Raw genomic sequence first — 17,563 nt, 5'->3', positions numbered from 1 at the left:
AAACCCTAACCACAACTTTCCCCCTCACCAACAGCAAAAAAACCCCAACAACAAACAACAAAAACATACCGAAGCAAAAGAAGAGACTCATGAGATTTAGCTTTTTAGTGTTTTTGGCTTCATCAGGTTATACTGCAGTTAGTTAAGTTGAATATATAACTTAAAACAGAAATTATTAAGTTTTTTTTAAAAGAAATTGGTTATGAATATTCTTAAAAATTTCACAAAATTAAAATAAAAGCTGTATTTTTGTTTTTGTTTGGTTTTTATTCCTTAAGTTGATCAGTTGTATACCAATTATTGTAATTGGTATAACTGTAAATTAATCCACTATTTTCTGTTATGTTTTCTATGGTAAAAGAGTTTCATGATTGCTAAGAAAATAAATCTCATGAGGATCATTATTTAAAAAAATGGTTGAGTTTAAAACTTGGCATTGTATTTTATCACCATTTGGGCTTCAAGACATAAATAAAACATTTTGTTATTTTTAATGCACAATTTCTATATAGTCTGTATGGGATCCATTTTTCATGGGTACGCGATGCTAAGCGACTCTATTTTTCATCTAAGTCCTTATCAGAATGGGCTTATTGATGATGCAGAGCTCTATCAGCCTTTGTGTTTAAAATGGCAGCCATTCAATTCAACCGTGTATTCCGTGCATATTGAGGACTGTAGCAGAATAGTGTGACTAAGGTTGCAGAGAGAAACCATATAAGAGCTAGGAGTCTAGTTGAAGGCAGCATAAACAAAAAAAAAAAAGTTTATTTCTTTCTTGCCATGGGCATTATTGCCGTCTTTATTACGATAGCATGTTGTGCTCTAACTCCTGACTCCCTGCCCCCAAATTTCTTGCATCATGCAATGCATGGGGCAGAGAGTAACCATGGAGTTAGCATCTATTCGATGATTCATTTCTGTATAGTTGGTTGTGTGGTCTGTGGTCCTACTACTGTTATTCAAAGCTTACTCTTATTAGAGTTAATAATTTTAATGGGTTTTCCTATGGCATCATGCCAATACTATCTAAAGTTTTTGGTCCCTGTTGCATGCACTTAGGCTTGTCTGAAGACTTCATGCTTCCCAAGAACCAGCAGAGCACCAGTGACAGCCCCAGAACGACAGATTTCTTGCTCGCAGTTACGATTCCTATCCCACATCTGACACTGACATTTGGATATTATCCAGTAGTCCTCATCTGTAGCATGTGTCTTTATGCAGGGACTGCGGTGCAGGGCTGTCAAAAGTGCATAGGATGGAGCAGACAGACTGGTCAGCCTGAGGCGCAAATTGGGGTAATAGATCCTTGGGCTAAAGGAATTGGCAGTGATCGTAAAGTAGTAATCTAGTTGTAGTGTAGGCTTAATCTCTGCAGTTTTAAATAATTTTCATACTGGGAACACAGGTCTGAACATTACAACGTAGCCCACATCTTGTGTTTTTCTTTTTGGTACCAAGTAAATTGGAACAGTGCTGAATTTTGTAGATTATTTCACAAGGACGTTTCTAATGTGGTTTGCTGTAGAAATGCAGAACGAAAAATTCAAGCTGACTTTCATGTATTTAAGTTTGCCTGCTGCATATGCATAACCCTTTCCTTAGCTAAGAGAGAAGTGTTATTGTATTGGGAGCTAAATTTAGGACATACTTTAAGTAAATGTAACCTTTTCAAACTTGGGTTGAGTTTTAAAGAAACGACTTTTCAAATACAGTTACTTGTTTCTCAGTAAAAATATTTGCGCTCTAATTCTGGTTTGTGTATCCATAGAGTTGTACGAAAAGAGGTGAAGTTAATCTTTTATCAATTTGAATTTAAATTGTAAAAAACAAAAAAATCTAAAAGCCCTGCAGATTATCTTGTTCTGTGAGCAATGGAGATGGTGCAGATTGATTTCCTATAATCCCAGTGATTGGTGACCTGTGAGAGAAGAGCTTTTCTGGCAATAGGGATATTTAAGAAATTCTCTCCCTTATATGGTTTCTCTGGTAAGTCTCTCCTCAGAAGAGTGCCTGTAGGATACTTTTGTTCTATTTGGATGCCTATTTTTATGTAGGAAATAAGGCTGGCACCCATTATCTGGTTCTCTCATGCTATGATTGGAAACCAGGCCTTAAAAAAGGGGTTGTACAGCAAGTCCTGGGTTCCCTTCAGGTTTTCAGTTTTAAACATCATTTAGATGCTAAGAATGATCAGACTGGCATGAAATGACCAGACATTAAGGGAAACAGGCTGATGAAATGCGAAGATGCTTTCAAGTTTGTCTTGCAGCAACCTGGGTGTAGTTTGACGCTGGTGGTGGGTGAGGGGGAAGAGGAGGCAGAAGTGTGGTCAAAGAGCAGCATTTACAATTGCCAGCAAATCCTATATGATCTTTTCAGTGTGTGCGATTCAACAGGTGAGATACAGTGAATCCTGCAGCTATTGTTGCCCCTAGTTTGTACTCTTTCCCTCCTCAGAGAGGATGGTAGGGTGGCATGTGTGCTTATACCTCTGTTCATTTTGGTCTGGCAGGTTAGTCTGAACTGCCGCAAAATGTTGATCCTTGAAGCTAGGCTGTGAATGAGGAGCAGAAATCCAGATGAATGTTAGGATCTTTTGCAGCTCTGTATTTCTTGAATGTGGGTCATACCCCTCTGATAAAGAGAGGCTTTTTACATCTGATTCCGTATAAACCACAACATTTGATGACTGATCTGTAAATCTAGGGATTACAGGTAGCAATGTTGGTTTCTGCAGAAATGCAGATGATCAACAGGCGGTGCAGAACGTAAAGATTCATTTAGCAGGGTCACAGGCCAGTTAAAAAGTTTTCCATCCTCTGCTAAGAATGACAGACCGTGATGGTCCAGCACTTTGTATTAGTGGTTGGATGAAGCAGGTTGTGTGAAGCTGTAGAGGAGTTAGTTGTGAAGTTAATTTGATTTGTCTAGTGTATGGAAGGCGAAACAGCTTTCTTTTCCTTACAGGTTTTATTCGTCTTGCTCAGTAGGTCTTTCCACAAAGTGTTTTCCGTATTTCATTCATAGTCTCCTGATTCAGGTCTGGTCTTACAGGCTATCTGTGTTTCAGTGGAAAACTTTCCTGTTTGAATTGCTTTGAGGGCTTTGTTGTCTTCACATATTTAGTCTTTGGAGAAATAACTTATCTCATTGATTCTTCTGATCACTGGTCACGTAAGATTAAAACCTGTTTAGCTTTCCAAAGAGAAATCATTGCATTATTTAATACTATTGTAGTGAATATTTTGCAAAGTTTGTCTCCTATCTGATATACTTGCAAAAGAAAATCTGTTGTGTTTTTCCAGGAAGTGGGAGGTGTGAGATTTTTCAGAAGTCTAGGCTAGAGTTTACCACCCACATCCATTTTATATCTTTGAAGATCAGCCCTTAAGTGCATAGCTTGCGTGTGGTGATGCTTTTCTTATTTGACCTGGCCTATCACTTTCTTTTTCAGAGCCCTCTTGATAGAGCCCAAGCAGCCAAGAACAAAGGAAACAAATATTTTAAAGCAGGAAAATATGAGCAAGCTATTCAGTGTTATACTGAAGCTATCAGCCTGTGCCCTCCTGAGAAAAACCTTGATCTTTCTACCTTCTATCAAAATAGAGCTGCTGCCTATGAACAACTGGTAAGAAATTAAAGATAATTATGTGTTTATTCTAAAAATTTGCATTATAAATTGTGTATTTTGTCACTTTTGTCCACTGAAAGATCCCAGGTGGTGATAATCTGCTGCCTTCACAACAAGATGCAGTTGCTTGCAGATGTTTTTCACTAGCTCATCATACTTTTCCACATATAAATAAAATTATTTTCTGTTAACTGTTCTCAGTCTGTCTTCTGTAATTCTTATGTGTCCCTTTCTTGTAAGACAAGGTTTTAATTTCTTATCCTCTGGAACACTTTTCTTGTATATATGTTAACTTTCCTTCTCTCTGTTAGAGTGTTTCTTTAACTGTTAGGTGAAAGGCTGAATATTTTAGAAGGATGCTACTTCAAAAATTAAACAAAAAAAATCACAGTAATCATAATAAAGCCCAAGACCTAAATTTTGCACATGTGGAAGTTACGTTTACTTGATAGCTGAGTATACTTGATATTAGTTTTAGAAGTCAACCAGTGTTGTTTATTATAGTATCAATAGATTTGCTTATGAGGTCAAGTTGGTGAGTTGTATAAAGGAGTGGAAAAATTGGCTTTGTACAGTCTGAAGTATCAAGTGAGAGACTGTGTGATTAATCTAGTCTTGAAAGTTAGAGGAGACAGAAAACAGTTCTTGTCTAATCAAATACTACTTATAACACTAATTCATGCCATAATGAATCCCAAATGTATATGGTTCCTCTTTTTCAGTTACTAGAAAAGCCTGTTTTGATAATCAGTTTTGCAGATAAATGGATTTTTAGTTCTTAATACCCTTGACCAGCTCCACTCCTACATATTCATTTATCACCCTTTGTAGTAACAGCATAGTAAATTGAAATAACAATTTTTTTTAAAGTGTTTTAGCACTTTGTTAAACTTGTTTGTTGGTTTTCATTATGTTTTCATCTTTTTTTCTTCTGTTTGTTTTGTACCAGTCTTTCAGTCCCAATGTTACCTCCTGCAAGCATCTTTGCATCAACTCATCATCTTCTCCTGTATGCTTTGTACAACTGTCTGGTTTCATTTTTCTGTAGGAATTCCTTTTCTGTTTTGTGGCTCTTCTGGTGCAGGTGGCTTCCAGTGGTGCCTGGCAGTTTCTTACTGAGAAACTTGCAGAAATAGAAGCAAGCAGGTAGAACCAGAGCCCTGGGAACTGCAGCTACTGTTAGGTGGGCATGACCCTGGAGTTGGTAGTGGCAAGCTAATACAATGCAGCTGAGTAGGGCCTCTTTCATCGTGTTGTTTTCTACCCACAGCAAAAATGGACAGAAGTGGCACAAGACTGCACAAAGGCTGTTGAGCTTAATCCTAAATATGTAAAAGCTCTCTTCAGACGCGCAAAAGCTCATGAGAAGCTAGACAATAAGAAGGAATGTTTAGAAGGTGAGTATCTCTTGATGTGTATACTTAAAAGTGGAATTAGCTCAGGTGCTTTGGAGAGGATAACTTCTGGGATTGTTTTGTTTTTACTTCTGTAACTACAGTAATCATAGAATCATAGAATGGTTTGGGTTGGAAGGGACCTTAAAGATCATCTAGTTCCAACCCCCCTGCCATGGGCAGGGACACCTTCCACTAGACCAGGTTGCTCAAAGCCCCATCCAACCTGGCCTTGAACACTTCCAGGGATGGGGCATCCACAGCTTCTCTGGGCAACCTGTTCCAGTGCCTCACCACCCTCACAGTAAAGAATTTATTCCCAATGTCTAATCTAAATCTATCCTCTTTCAGTTTAAAGCCATTACCCCTTGTCCTGTCACAACATGCCCTTGTAAAAAGTCCCTCTCCAGCTTTCTTGTAGGCCCCCTTCAGGTATTGGAAGGCTGCAGGTCTCCCCAGAGCCTTTTCTTCTCCAGGCTGAACAACCCCAACTCTCTCAGCCTGTCTTCATAGGAGAGGTGCTCCAGCCCTCTGATCATCTTCATGGCCCTCCTCTGGACTTGCTCCAACAGCTCCATGTCCTTCTTATGTTGGGGGCCCCAGAGCTGTAATACAGAATTATTTATTTAAATCCATTCATAGCTACTGCAAATATATTTTCTTCTTTTGTAAGAAGAAACCTTTTCCCGTTTTTCAAGCTGTCATCTGTTCAGATCTGAAATAGCTGCTGAGAAATTGATGTTACTGCAGCCACTCAAGGTATTCTTTTTCCAGGAAACTCCCTACTTTTTTAGAATAGAATTCATGTAACATGCTGAGTGGATAACCCAGACAACAGTCATTCTACTTCCATACAGTAACAAACTTTCTTCCCTGTTTGTTGTAGAGGAATGGTACTACTACAGAAACCAAGGTGGTTTTGCAGGTGGAGATACGTGGTCAGAAACAAGAGTATTACAGTCATTTAAATGCATTTGGCAGGTATTAAAGGGAGAACAGCTTCAGAAGCATTTTGTTCTGGTGTATAACTGTTACAAAAATTGGAACAGATTTTAAAAAAAACCTTTTTTAATATTAACACTATGTATTTGGCAGAAACTACTGTGTCAAATCCTTCCAAATACTATTCCTAACAGAATACATTTTGAACTCTCAGGAAGATGTGACTGAGAAGCCATGAAAATTAAGGAGTACTACAGGTCAGGTGTGTTGTCTGAGGGCACTTTTGAACTAAGGGACACTGTTTGGAAGGACCCATTTAAATTTCATCAAGTGAAGTCATTCCTGCTGATGTAAGATTAAAAGGCAAATGAAATTTTCAGCTGTGCTCATTATCGAGGAAGGACAGAAAATAAGGCAGTGCTCTGACTGGCAAATCTGTTAAATTAGTTTCATTATGTATAACAGCTAAGAATTAGGTCTGCTAAATTAAAAGGTAAATAAGATGTGGAAATTTTATTTATCTGTCTATTTATTTATCTGCTGGCAGAATGCCTTTTGGCCCTGTAAGCCCCTAGTGACTAGGAAAGGACTACTTAGATCATTTAGTGTAGTCCTTTGCGATCACTAATTGACCAACAGCTGCACTTCCAGAGTGCTATAATAAAATCTAAACCTTATGTAGTTGCCCTAAACTGACAGATTATAAAAGCCCCAAGAAAGATCAAGTGTCCCTGCTGTAGTAGGATAGCTTTTAAACATAACTCCTTTTTAATGTTAGTAGCAGTAACGTTTGTAGCAATTATTTTCAACCTTGATTTGTGTTTGATTTTTAGCTTGCAGTTTTTTCAGATTTGAAAATTATCTGCTTTTTCTGAACTCCACCGGTTTTCTAATACAATACTGCTTTTACCTGCCAACCATGTGTGGCCAGTAAAATCCCTGGAAGGTAGGGTATGTCCATGTAGTGGAGGAAAGCAAAACCAAACAAACTCAAAAAACCCCCACCACCACCAGCAAAAACCCCCTCCAATGACCCCTGGTAGTATCATTTGGGAAGACGTTGCTGCCTCACCCAAGTCCGGGCACTAATTTATAGCTGCCTGCTTTGGGCAAAGCATGTCTGCTAAGGTGGTATAGTACAGTATAACTTTACCAGATAGCACGCTATCTTTCATGCTCCTTCTGGGTGTAGTGTGTTTTCCCAGGGACTCTGATGTGCTTCTTGACCATGCTAGAGTTGTGGGGAGTTTCTGTATAAATGATGGCATAATAGTATCTATAGGGTGTAGAATTACAGAAACTATACTTAAGCTCCGGAGTAAGACACTTGCTTTTCAAGTGTATTCAAACAATACACTGTTTGAATTTCAAGTCCAAACTCTGTTCATCTTTGCTGATGTTTAAGTGAAAATTAAATAGGAAAAATCAGTGGTAGTATTACGTTAACTAGAGGATCCAGAGAAATAATGATAATGTACCATAAGAGTGCATTTCACACTGCAAAGTGTGGTTCAGGGAGCAATGGGTTAACATTTGCAGAGGCTCTGTGCATGAATGAAAGTGGTGTGATATGGGCTAGCACTTTAAATAGGCCAGCAAGCTATTTCTCTTTAAACTTGCTCCATTCCAAAGTCACAGAGGTGAGCAGAAAAATTTGAGAGATAATATGGGAAGATTTCTTAAACTGAGGAAGAAGCAAGATGTGATTGGGCTGAATGTGAATTTTAGAAGTAGAAAATTAGGACCAGTCCCAGAAGAGAAGCTGTGTTAACACTTTTAGTGCAAATATAATATGAACATAATTACTATGCCTAAAGTTTAAAAATGTTGGAAGCACCTACTGGAGATACACATTTTCACTGTTCATCTAAGTGTGTTTGTCTCTAGATAAAAACATGAAGATAAAAATAAATATGATTTCTTTCATTCACTGTCATGAAGTCCTTTTATCACAAAGAGATCATTTTGGATACAAATTTGTATCTTGGAAAACATGGTAAATACAGCAAACTGGAAACAGAGGCTTTTACCTTCGAATAGGACGTGTATTAGTTTGACAGTGACTCATTGTAATAGTGGCACATTTTAGTGTACTCCAGTGACTATCAGAATTTGTCTTTAATCTCACTTTTGTATATTGTTTCCTAGATGTCACTGCAGTCTGCATTTTAGAAGCCTTCCAAAACCAGCAAAGTATGTTATTAGCTGATAAAGTTCTTAAACTCCTTGGAAAAGAAAAGGCCAAAGAGAAATACAAGGTAGGACTTGTGATATTGCTGACAAATTCTGATTTCACCTGACTGGTTGTTGAAATGTTGATTGTTGGCATTCTGTCAATTGTTGTAAGCAAGTCACTGTCTTCATCTGCTGAGGTGTAATATTCGACATGAACAGTTTTGTACAAAGCTACTATTGTACCGATGTTTTTCTTTGGGACCTGTCCAAACTTCTTGAAACCTCAGTAGGGAAGAGAGGCCTATTTCTAACAATTGTTTCCCTGTAATAATCAAACTGATTGTGACATTCAGAAGACACCTAACTTGGTGTGCTGCCTTACATGGGGCTTTTCTGGACTTGCAACATAATGGAAACAAGATACGTTGGAACAGCAGTAGCCAAATGTTCAGTTGCAGATCAGGTGGTTGAGTTAGATATGTACGTTGAGATAGGAAGGTTTATAAATGATAATTGAAAATGCATAAAAATGTTGGTTCCATATGTAATGAATAGCCTAAAATGAGAAGAATGATGATTGACAGCTTTTCCCCTGGGTTATTCTTGGTTTTAGAAATAGAAATTTCATGTAGGAAAGATTTAAGTTGACAGCAGAATTCTTGTGTTTTAGAAAGTGGCAAAATAATGCTGTTTTAAGGTTGGGTTTTTTTAAAAAAAAAAAAAAAGAAAAGCAAAAAAGCATTGCTTAAGAAAAAAATGATGCAGTGCAAAGTCACATCTTTTTATTAGTGGTCAAGCTTCCTGATTCTCTCTTGAGAAATACGCCTTCGTCTACTAACTACCATGAATTACTTGTGACATTCAGTCTCAGGCTGTTTCTGTTTCATTTCTGTAAATAGGAGATCATACTTGTACTTTTCTATTTTGGCACTGAGACGTCTTTGCATTAATGTTTAGAAACTGCAGAAATAGAACTATGGAAGTATAGGGTTAGCCAGGAGCAGTCATTTTAAGTGGCTATAGGTTTACAAAAAAGTTGGGACAGGGATTAAAACATTCTTACTTGTTATTAAAACATTCTTGCTTGGTTTTTGTGGCAATGGTTGAAGTATTGAAATCTATGTTGGTTTTGAGATGCTGAATTTCTTTCCTATAGAAACTCACATAAATGTATGATGTCGAGGTAACAAAAATGAATCGTGCTATTAGCGTGGTCGTGGTAGCATCATAAAATAGGTGTGCTTCAAATAGGCAGTATTACGATAGGACTTCATAGAGAAATTCAGAAGAGTGCATTCAGACTTTTCTTGCAGGAGAGACTGAATTGTAATTCTTGTGTGCAGTGTTCATTTTAAGCAAGAAATATTTTTTGGCTGTAGAAAGGATTTTGTACCTGAGAGGTGTTACTTCTGGGACTTCAAGTAAAATGTGTGGTATCGGGGCCAAGCTCCACGTAGAATTAGGATATTGCCTCATTAGTCTTCATTGTAACAATAGACAGCAGCTTCTCTTGGACAAGGTGGAGAAAAGGGCAAAGTGCTATTCAGAATCTGCTTGAATTTAGGCTCATGCTTAAAGTGCTAGCTTGCATTTTTCACCCAATTTATGTGCACACATACTGCTTTAGTACATCTATCCGATGTCTTATGATATCCTAAGAGTCCTCATTTCTAGCCACACAGGCAGAAAGATACTATCTCCCTCCTCTCTTGAATATCTTCACTTTATTTCTACCCGTGATGGATATTGTGTTGTGATCTGAAGCTTAAATAATCCCTAAATGTCGAACTGTCAAATCAAAAATATCAGACTATCAAATGAGATAGTGGAAAGTTATACATTGGTTCTTTCATGAATGAATTTTTTTATAATCACATTTGTTTATCCATTTCCATATTTACCATCTGATCTTACCATCTAATGACTTGAAATTACATTTCTCTGTTTCAGAATCGTGAGCCTCTGATGCCCTCACCACAGTTCATTAAATCCTACTTCAGTTCTTTCACAGATGATATAATCTCCCAACCTTTGCTTAAGGGTGAGAAATCAGATGAAGATAAGGATAAGGAGGGAGAGGCTTCTGAAGTAAAAGAAAAGTGAGTGTACAGTACAGTTGGGAATTGTTTGGTATTGGAATGAAGTTTTTAGTGATTTTGACATTCCGCTCAGTGTAACTTGCTGCTGTTCTTATAGTACTTGGCATGGGAAATCCTGTGGTAATAAAATGAGCCTATGAAATGAGATCAGTATTAAAAATGAAACTTTTATGAAAGCTGACTGGCTAGTTCCAAACTGTAGGTGGCTTCGATCCACTAAACAGAGGAAGGACAATGAGATTGGGAAGTTATGCTGAATATTTACTACAGTATAATAGTAAATCTTAGGAGATGGGAGGACTGGAGAGTGCTGGATGATGCTTCTGGAGAAAGGAATGTGTTATACTGAAGGACAGTTTCCAAGGAAGATAGTAAGTTAGTCTTTGGATTGGAGAGAGAAGACAAGCTAGGAAAAGGGTCTTTGTTAATGAAAACTATGAATTTACAGCAACTGAGGCTGAAAGGATGTGTTATCTTTCTGGAATCAAATTGCACACAAATGAGAGGTTTGTTGAAAAAGAAAAGCTCGAGCTTTTTCTTTTTTTCGGTGGAGCTTGAGCACCACATGAATGGTGCTTTAACTTACTATGCTGCTTTCCAGTTTATTTTTGGAAGATACTACTGCTGTCAGTATGGAAACCATTGCAAACAGCGTTATGAATTTTTTTTTTTTTTAAAGTAAGATAGAATGTTCTGATCTGCAGGCAGATTCACTGAATCCAGGACACTTAGCTGTGGACGAGGCAGTGCTTACTGTAATTTTTGCTGTGAAATCCTTTCTTCCACGTATAAACTGCACATTGCTAGGTTTAATACTTCACTTTTCTGACCTGGAATTCCATCCCAGCCCTCTTGTTTTAAGGCAGGGATTATTGCTGTCCTTAATGTGAAAAAAAAAATTTCAAGAGACAAATGAAGCTCAAGTTCAAGAGCTTTAAAACATTTTTCTTCGTTATTTCCAATGTAATTTGGCCATCCTGTGTCTAAGTTGTTTTCAGTCTATGATGGCTCTGTCCAGGAATATTTGTAACTTTACTTATTATGGTGGTGTTGTAACTGAGTATAGCAAAAGTTAATATTTGTTATGATTTAATGAAAAATATGAATTGAAATTGCTGTGTTCAGTGAATGCATGTATATATACGACGACTGTTCTTACATCATTTACAGCTCTGGCTATTTGAGAGCAAAACAATATATGGAAGAAGAGAACTATGACAAAATTATCAGTGAAAGCACAAAAGAAATTGAAGCAAAGGGAAAATACATGGCAGAAGCTTTGCTTCTGAGAGCTACTTTCTACTTACTTATTGGCAATGCAAATGCTGCCAAACCAGACCTGGATCAGGTCATCAGCATGGAAGATGCAAATGTGAAGGTAAGAATCTGTCACAGCTGGATTGTAGTTTGGGTTGAGAAAACGTAGAAGTTAGATGATAAACTTGCAGTATACTTCAAGAAGTTGTTTTTCCAAGTTTTCAGATACTTCAATGGGAGTGTTCTGGTTTATTTACTGTTTTGTCTTTTTATTCCTGACAAATTTTTTTTTTTCAAGGGCTTGTTGATTTTTGAGGCAGCTGTGCTAAGTAGTACAAACTAAAGAACAGAGGAAGTTGAACGAATTGGAGGCTTATCCAATCTGAAAAATTAGTTCATAGATAAGAGAAAAATATTAATTGTACTTGCATATTGAACTGCTTCAAAAAATGTTGATGTATTTGTAAGCATGGGGAACCTGTCTTATAAAGGATTTTTGGGGGGTTGAAAATCCACTGAAATGGAAGCATAGGCTGATATATTTGAAATTAAGCAAGGGAGTTGATTCATTTAGAGTCAATATGAAATGTATTCCTGCTTAGAATGAATTAAATCTGTCAGTGGGAGAAACTAGTCAAATGAAAAATTTACTGTAATTGTAATAAAGCCTTAAATCTGGAGGAATGTTGGAGTGGCTAATGCTTCTTTGAACTTTTTTTACAGCTCCGAGCTAATGCTCTGATCAAACGAGGAAGTATGTATATGCAGCAGCAGCAACCTGTGCTGTCCACTCAAGACTTCAACATGGCTGCTGACATTGATCCTCAGAATGCAGATGTTTACCACCATCGAGGACAAGTAAGAAACATTAGAGATTTTGTCCCAATACTTAAATATTTCAGTATATACTAAAAGAAAAATAAAGATCAGTACATCATTGGAGACACTTTATACTGTTTGTGGCAGAAAAACAGGAACTCCTAATTTGGAACTGCTGCGGAATAAACACACAGTCTAATTTGCAGGTTCAGGTCAGGCAGGAGCAGTTTATTTCTGTAGCTATAGGAAAATGCAGAGCGACAGAGGTTCAGCCCTCTATCAATACAAACTCTGACTTAAAAGTACTAGGGCTTATATACGTTTACAGCAGATATAAGCTGCTCTGTGAAGGGGCCTGATACAGCAGAGCAGCATCTGCATAGAAGGAAGCTTTGTTACAGTGGCTGTAATGTGTTCCTGATAACTCAGCATCTGCAGCACTGGAGCCTAGACTTGCATCTGTTCAGCTCATCCCTCTCTGGCTTGTGACGCTGCTGTGTCCTTGACTAATATCTAGACCTAGAGAGGCCTGCTTCCACAGAACTGTAATATAAAAGGTGCTGGAAGAATAAAGGAAACGCTACCATATGCATACGTACTAAGTCGTATTTGTAAGGAAGACTTCCACGGATCAAGTGCCTCTCTCCTTGAATTGATTAGATCTCTTTAGTGCTCAAAAATAAGAATGGTGTTATGTGTTGATTGAAGGGAATGAAAGTTTTCTGCGGATTGAAAATCAGTGTTTTACAGTAGCCTCACAGTAAAGTAAGAGAATGATGAAGTGAGCTCCACTCTTGTGGAGGAATGAGACTGTCAAAAAAAACCCCAACCAAACCCAAAAAACCCAAAGTGTTGAAATGCAAACTGGGAAAGCCAAAATGTTTCGACATCCAAATAGTCCACAGGCATTAACTACAGCGAGGCAAAGCGACATGAGAAAATACGGCATAGTTTTGGAGACTGGACATAATGCTAAAGCAGTAATGGCAACAGTCTAAAATGCAAGCATTCTCAATCCCTACACATGGACATTGCCTTTTTGTGTGTGAAGCCAAAGTTTCACTGGTGGCTTTGTTATTTTATGGCAGTGACTTTTAGTCATGGGTTTTCTAGGTTTCTAGGCAGTTCTGAAACTGAACTGGAGATGATATGAGTAACTGACACTAATTGAATTATCACTTAAGTGTCTGAAGCACAGATTAAATACAGAAATAGGATTTTCTTTCATTCCGGCTAGCTGAAAATCCTGCTTGACCAAATTGAAGAGGCTGTGGAAGACTTTGATGAATGTATCCGATTGCGACCCGATTCTGCCTTGGCTCAAGCACAGAAATGTTTCGCTCTGGTAGGTAACACGCTGGTGTTTATCTGGGTGCTTTTTCTTTTTAAAAAGTTCTGGAAAACATATTGTGTTTCTCTGTTTTATTCCAATTTAATGGAAAAGTAGGGCAGCAAACATGTCATTATTTCTTTACCTTATTATTAAAAGATAATGCAACAGGTTTTTCAGTTGGAGTAAGGGTTTGCTGCTTTCATTTTGAAATGTTCGTTGTTCAAACAGTATGTCATATTTTCTGTTTTGTGGTAGAGGAACATAAATCTTCACTCTAACTGTATCACATAAAATTGATTTAAATAAAGCTTTAATGTTGTGGAAAAGTCACCTTCAAGAAATTGGAAACAAACTATTTCAAGCTAGTACAGTGCCTCTCCATGCAGGACTCTTCTGAGGACAGCTTTACATGGTGTGAACAAGGAGGAATTTTAGGCTTGGAATTTCTAGGCTTTTGAAATAGAGGGAGGTGATTGGCAACTATCAGGCCTTGTGGCTTCCTTCTTCCACCCTTTCTCCTCTCCAAGTCCACTCTACCAGAGACTTGGACACATAGTAGGTTCCTAAAAACAGATTTGGTAGGATGTACAGGCACGTCACCACCTGCAACTTGTAATTGTTATGATGCATGCATCTCTTGGGGAAGTGGGTAGAGGTCTGATGAGCCTTTTTTTTTTGTGGTGTTGTTTCATTTTTCCCTTTTTTTTTTTGTTTGTTTTGTTTTTCTTTCTTGAATAGTATCGCCAGGCTTATACAGGAAATAATCCTTTGCCTGTGCAAGTAGCCATGAAAGGCTTTGAAGATGTCATAAAAAAATTTCCAAAGTGTGCGGAAGGCTATGCACTCTATGCTCAGGTACATTTTTCTCTATCTTAAAGAAAATGCTGCGTTCTCTTGCACCTTTTATCTTGGATAACATTTCTTCAAATAATATATGAAGATTTTTCAGAATAAGTTCTGAGATAACACATACTGTCTTTAATAAGCTACCTGAATTTATGGGTATGAGTGTTCTGGGGTAGAGGAAGTAGAGGGGGAATTGCTGGAGCAGAATATAAGTGATGAGAGTCAAGGGTGGTTATTAGGAGACAGAGGTCTGGCATACACTTCCCCTTGAATTCCTGCATGTGTGTGGCATCTCACTTGATGGATCTCAGGGATTATCTAGGTAATTTAGGAGTTAAATGTGTGGAACTAGGGTAACAGTTTCATTCTGCTACAAATGACACGTACTGGTCAAGCAGAGTTCCGTACAGATGTTCAGAGTACACTTGTAACAGAGACTGTAATTTCTTCTCTAAGAAAACGTACTGCTGGTTCTAGTACGAAGTGTGGGATGTCCTGATTTTAAGTAGGTAGGCAATATGGATGCATTTCCTTTTGAAAGAAGTGTATTTGTAAAAGGAAGAAGTTGAGACTTGCAGGTACAGACTTTTAGAATGGTTTTTACTTGCAGTACACTTAGCATGTTGCTTGTGGATCTCCCATTACAGATGGTACTGTGATCCATAATTTGTGCACTTAAAGCCTAGCAGCTTTCTTCTACAACATCTCAGTTTTGAAACTTAACTCTGGTAACTGATGTGCCTGGTCTGCTGTACGCGATAAGAGAGCTATATCCAATCTCGCATCATCAATATGGTTTTAGTTAGAATTAGCCTAGTGCAGAGTGCATGTTTTGGTTGCATATTGACATTCAGGTTTCTCTTGATGCAGGCACTAACTGATCAACAGCAGTTTGGCAAGGCTGATGAAATGTATGATAAATGCATTGACCTTGAGCCAGACAATGCCACCACATATGTTCATAAAGGGTATGTATTGAGTTTGCGATCCTTTTGGTCAAGGGCAGTTGGCGTATTTAGATGAATCAACCTGAATTGAATGTTTGTGTTTAGAAGTTTAGCCAGGAGAAATAACTTTGTGAAAACATCTTAGTGCTGTTAAATGTATTTCTGCAGTTTCTCTTGACTAAACTGTAAATAAGTTTCAGGAAAGTTTCATTAGTATTCATTCCTAATTGAGTATCTGCTTGAAGTATATCTGACTTTTCCTTTAGCCCTGTCTTAATTTCAGCTTTGTGCTGAAGTTTTCTCTTTCATAAAACAACTTGTAACAAATCTTCTTGGGAGGCATTTACCTTTCTCTAGAGGCATTAAACTGGTAACCTGGCTTATTGAAAGCGACTTTCACAAACGTGTTTTTAAAAGCCATGAAGTTACTGTCTACCCTGCAGTAGGAATTAAATACATTTGGGATTTTTTTGTTGTTGTTGTCTTATGTGATCAGGGTTTTGAGAGGAGTATGTGAAGTTTGTTCTAAATTTCCTTTCTCTTCTAGTTTACTTCAGCTCCAGTGGAAGCAAGATTTAGACAAAGGGTTAGAACTCATAAGCAAGGCCATTGAAATTGATAACAAATGTGATTTTGCATATGAAACCATGGGAACGATTGAAGTGCAAAGGTAATGTTGAATTGCAGTGTTAAGAGTTCTCGGTTACTTTTGAAATTACAGTAGTTCTTTAGATTTCCTTATGGATCTTAAGTCTTTCTTAAGATCTTCTCCCCAGTGCTGTGCAAGGCCAGCTCTTACCTGAAGTCCTGATTTCTGTTCTGTAACTCTCAGGTAAAGCCTTCCTTTCTCTATGGCATAATTCTGCTTTATTATCTGACAAGTTCCTGTGTTCACCAATGTCATACTTACCGAACAACATGCAGATGAGTCTGTGTATGTTTAAATACATCCCTTCTGCATTTAAAGTTACTTCCTTAATCATTAGTAGGCTTCCTGTGTATCTAATGTAGTCCTTAAACATATCTTAGTGGACTATTTGTACTGAGGATCCTGAGCTATACTCTCAAGCCTGACAATTTGGGTTTACTTCCAACAAGACTGCAGTTTGCGAGTTCTCAAGGTAAAGAGGAAAGACTGATGCGCTATTCTGTATCAGTGCATTGTATTACAGTTGTGCAAAAGTTTGGGGTGTAGCTCAGAGTATAGTTGAGTCTTTTTTTACATGTCTAGCCATCAAAAGGACAATTAAACTGTTGCCGTGAGAAATTTTGCAAGCGTTTCCTATTTAAATAATGTGAGCTCTTGTTTGTGCTAGTTTTCCTCTTAAGTATGCAAACTCTTTTCAAGGAAGATGAGAGTTCATTTAGTTGTCCCAGCATTATCTTTTGTAGTAAACTTGGTGTCCTGTGGAGAACATTTTATCCCCCGCTACCACCCATGGGGGCTGTCAAGAGGAAGGCTGTTTAACAGCTATCCTAGTTGCTTAGGCCTGGTAACAACTTTTCTCAGTTTTCTCATCGTCATTGCAAGTTCTTGTGGTGGTTCCTCCTGTAGTCCTTTTAAGCTGTTAGTAGTGGAGAGTGTAAGTCCTGAAGGAAAAAAGATGCTGTAGAGATGAAAAGATTGCTGTGCCAGTCTTAATTGGACTACATTTTGGTATATTTCAGAGGTAATCTGGATAAAGCCATTGAAATGTTCAACAAAGCTATCAACCTAGCCAAATCTGAAATGGAGATGGCCCACCTCTACTCACTCTGTGATGCTGCCTATGCCCAGACAGAAGTTGCAAAGAAGTATGGATTGAAACCACCAACACTGTAAAGAAACGAGGAAGAAATGACCTTCTAAAGTGAGGTTGCCCACTTCAGCCAGCCCTAAAGACGCTGTTGCAGACCATGTTGAATGGTGGAACTTAGTTTTTTCCCGTTCGTGGTGTTGTCATTTGCTACATCTGTTAAATGTTTAGGTGTTGTGGGAGTGGTTGTTCAAGGAAGTATGCAGTGTTGCATCTTGTTCCTTCTGCAGCAAAAACCTTAAAGCGTGTTAAGGGAAATAAAATTGCAGGGGAACAAAAGGAAGATATTTTGGCCATGCAAATAAAAACTTCACACTGGTT

The 17,563-nt window shown here is 37.9% G+C and overlaps 1 protein-coding gene across 1 annotated transcript in view; it reads left to right on the top strand.

Moving 5' to 3' along the window:
- The window catches only part of TOMM70 (translocase of outer mitochondrial membrane 70), a 23,234-nt gene extending 5,671 nt beyond the window's left edge, over positions 1 to 17,563 (top strand). The window contains exons 2-12 of the mRNA XM_075514038.1: positions 3,458 to 3,631; positions 4,905 to 5,031; positions 8,119 to 8,228; positions 10,096 to 10,244; positions 11,415 to 11,622; positions 12,225 to 12,359; positions 13,558 to 13,665; positions 14,392 to 14,508; positions 15,370 to 15,467; positions 15,994 to 16,116; positions 17,115 to 17,563. Coding sequence (XP_075370153.1) covers positions 3,458 to 3,631; positions 4,905 to 5,031; positions 8,119 to 8,228; positions 10,096 to 10,244; positions 11,415 to 11,622; positions 12,225 to 12,359; positions 13,558 to 13,665; positions 14,392 to 14,508; positions 15,370 to 15,467; positions 15,994 to 16,116; positions 17,115 to 17,268 — 1,503 coding nt within the window. The 3' untranslated portion in view covers positions 17,269 to 17,563. The remainder of the gene's footprint in view (positions 1 to 3,457; positions 3,632 to 4,904; positions 5,032 to 8,118; positions 8,229 to 10,095; positions 10,245 to 11,414; positions 11,623 to 12,224; positions 12,360 to 13,557; positions 13,666 to 14,391; positions 14,509 to 15,369; positions 15,468 to 15,993; positions 16,117 to 17,114) is intronic.

This window comes from Mycteria americana, chromosome 1, assembly GCF_035582795.1.
Source record: "Mycteria americana isolate JAX WOST 10 ecotype Jacksonville Zoo and Gardens chromosome 1, USCA_MyAme_1.0, whole genome shotgun sequence".
In the NCBI taxonomy this organism is placed as follows: domain Eukaryota; kingdom Metazoa; phylum Chordata; class Aves; order Ciconiiformes; family Ciconiidae; genus Mycteria; species Mycteria americana.
This window is presented reverse-complemented; position numbering and strand designations above follow the sequence as displayed.